General features: G+C 52.6%; 1 protein-coding gene across 2 annotated transcripts in view; it reads left to right on the top strand.

Moving 5' to 3' along the window:
- The first annotated feature begins 592 nt into the window (after positions 1-592).
- LOC108775316 (protein FAM117B) overlaps positions 593-1,394 on the top strand; it is an 8,008-nt gene continuing 7,206 nt past the window's right edge. For both annotated transcript variants that reach the window (XM_018541646.1, XM_018541644.1), the window contains exon 1: positions 593-1,365. In XM_018541646.1, the coding sequence (XP_018397148.1) occupies positions 1,128-1,365 (238 nt within the window). In that variant the 5' untranslated portion in view covers positions 593-1,127. The remainder of the gene's footprint in view (positions 1,366-1,394) is intronic.

Here is a 1,394-nt window from a genome sequence, read left to right as displayed (position 1 = left end):
TGGAGACGTTTTGGAGAAAATGTAGTCTTCATAGATATGTAGATTATAAATATATAATGACTTAAGCATCGTTATAATTGAAATAATAAAATTTTAGGAAAGACATTTTATTTTGTTAACAACAATATTGAATCGTTGTATATTTTAAATTGTAAAATATAAAATTTTAATATTTATGTAGGTTTTAAAAAACCTTTTTTAATATTCTTAAAAGTAATTTCAATCAATAATTCTCAATAACTTAATCGACGATTATCAAATAATATCTGTAATGTTTTCGTTAAATTAGCATGAATAGAATTAATATTTCATTAATTTGACAGACGAAAAAAAGAGCGAAGACAGATCAGGAACGGCAATTTATGTGGAAATTTCAGTACAAGTAGAGTCCAAATCAAATAAAATTAATGAGAATTTGGCCGAATAGTTGTCGTGCCGTCACGCTACGCCGTCTTTAAACAGACTGCTGCGTGCTGTAGTACGACTGACTATCACGCGGTAGCAAAGTACCCGGCTAGCGCGTAGGAGTTCACGTCCCTGAGTGACGCGAGAGAGACGGCGCGTCCGCGTGCGGGGGAGCGAGACGCCGATAGGACGCTAGCTACCACACTCGCCACGGTGTTGAGCTGCTACGGTGGTAGTGAATGGAACGCGCGGTGTGCCGCACGTCCTCGCGTAGTACAACGCTCCGAACGCTCCGCGGGCGCCGCGCCACCAATGGCCAGCGAGTACGGGCGGTCACGTGACGCGCGTGCCGAGCCAGCCAGCAGAACATTGCAAATGACAAGACGCGTAGGGCATTGTCGTCGCGCCGCCGCCGCTGCCGCTGTCGCCGTCGACCTATCGCTCTCGGAAATACCTCCGGCCGTAAATCATCCCTCGGTGGTAGTGCTTTAGCGCAGGTGGCCTCCACGTCCGGACGTACGTCAGGCGTCCCCGAGGCGATCCGTAGTCGGTTGCGCGCGCGACTCTCGTCAGGAGCTCCCGCGCCCTGAGAGAGAGAGAAAGAGCGGCCGCCAGCCAAGGAGGAAGCCGCCAGGTGCGCGTCCGGTTTCGGTCCGCGCGCGCGGACCCGCGATTCGCCACCGTCGCGACGTCGCTGTCGTACCCCGTGTAAGTGAGAGAAGATGTCGGGCTCGCAGCGTATGCGAAAATCCTCGCCATGCTCGAAGCAGGGCCCGATGCGCGCCACCCTGCCCGTGAGCTCGCTGATGAGACAGGGCCGGCAGAGCAGCAGTCTCCGCAAGAGCAACAGCAACAGTCCCACCGTCTCGCCGACGAACGCGGCCGTCTGGCGGGCGCGCATTTCGCCGGAGACGTCGTCTTCCTCGGGACAGCGGAGCCCCGGATCCCTGTCCTACAAAGGTACGATCATCCCCCCCCCCTCTCTCTCT

The sequence above is a fragment of the Cyphomyrmex costatus genome, unplaced genomic scaffold (genome assembly GCF_001594065.2).
Source record: "Cyphomyrmex costatus isolate MS0001 unplaced genomic scaffold, Ccosl1.0 scaffold297, whole genome shotgun sequence".
In the NCBI taxonomy this organism is placed as follows: Eukaryota; Metazoa; Arthropoda; class Insecta; order Hymenoptera; family Formicidae; genus Cyphomyrmex; species Cyphomyrmex costatus.
Note: the sequence above shows the minus strand (reverse complement) of the source record. Positions and strands in the feature narration are given on the sequence as shown.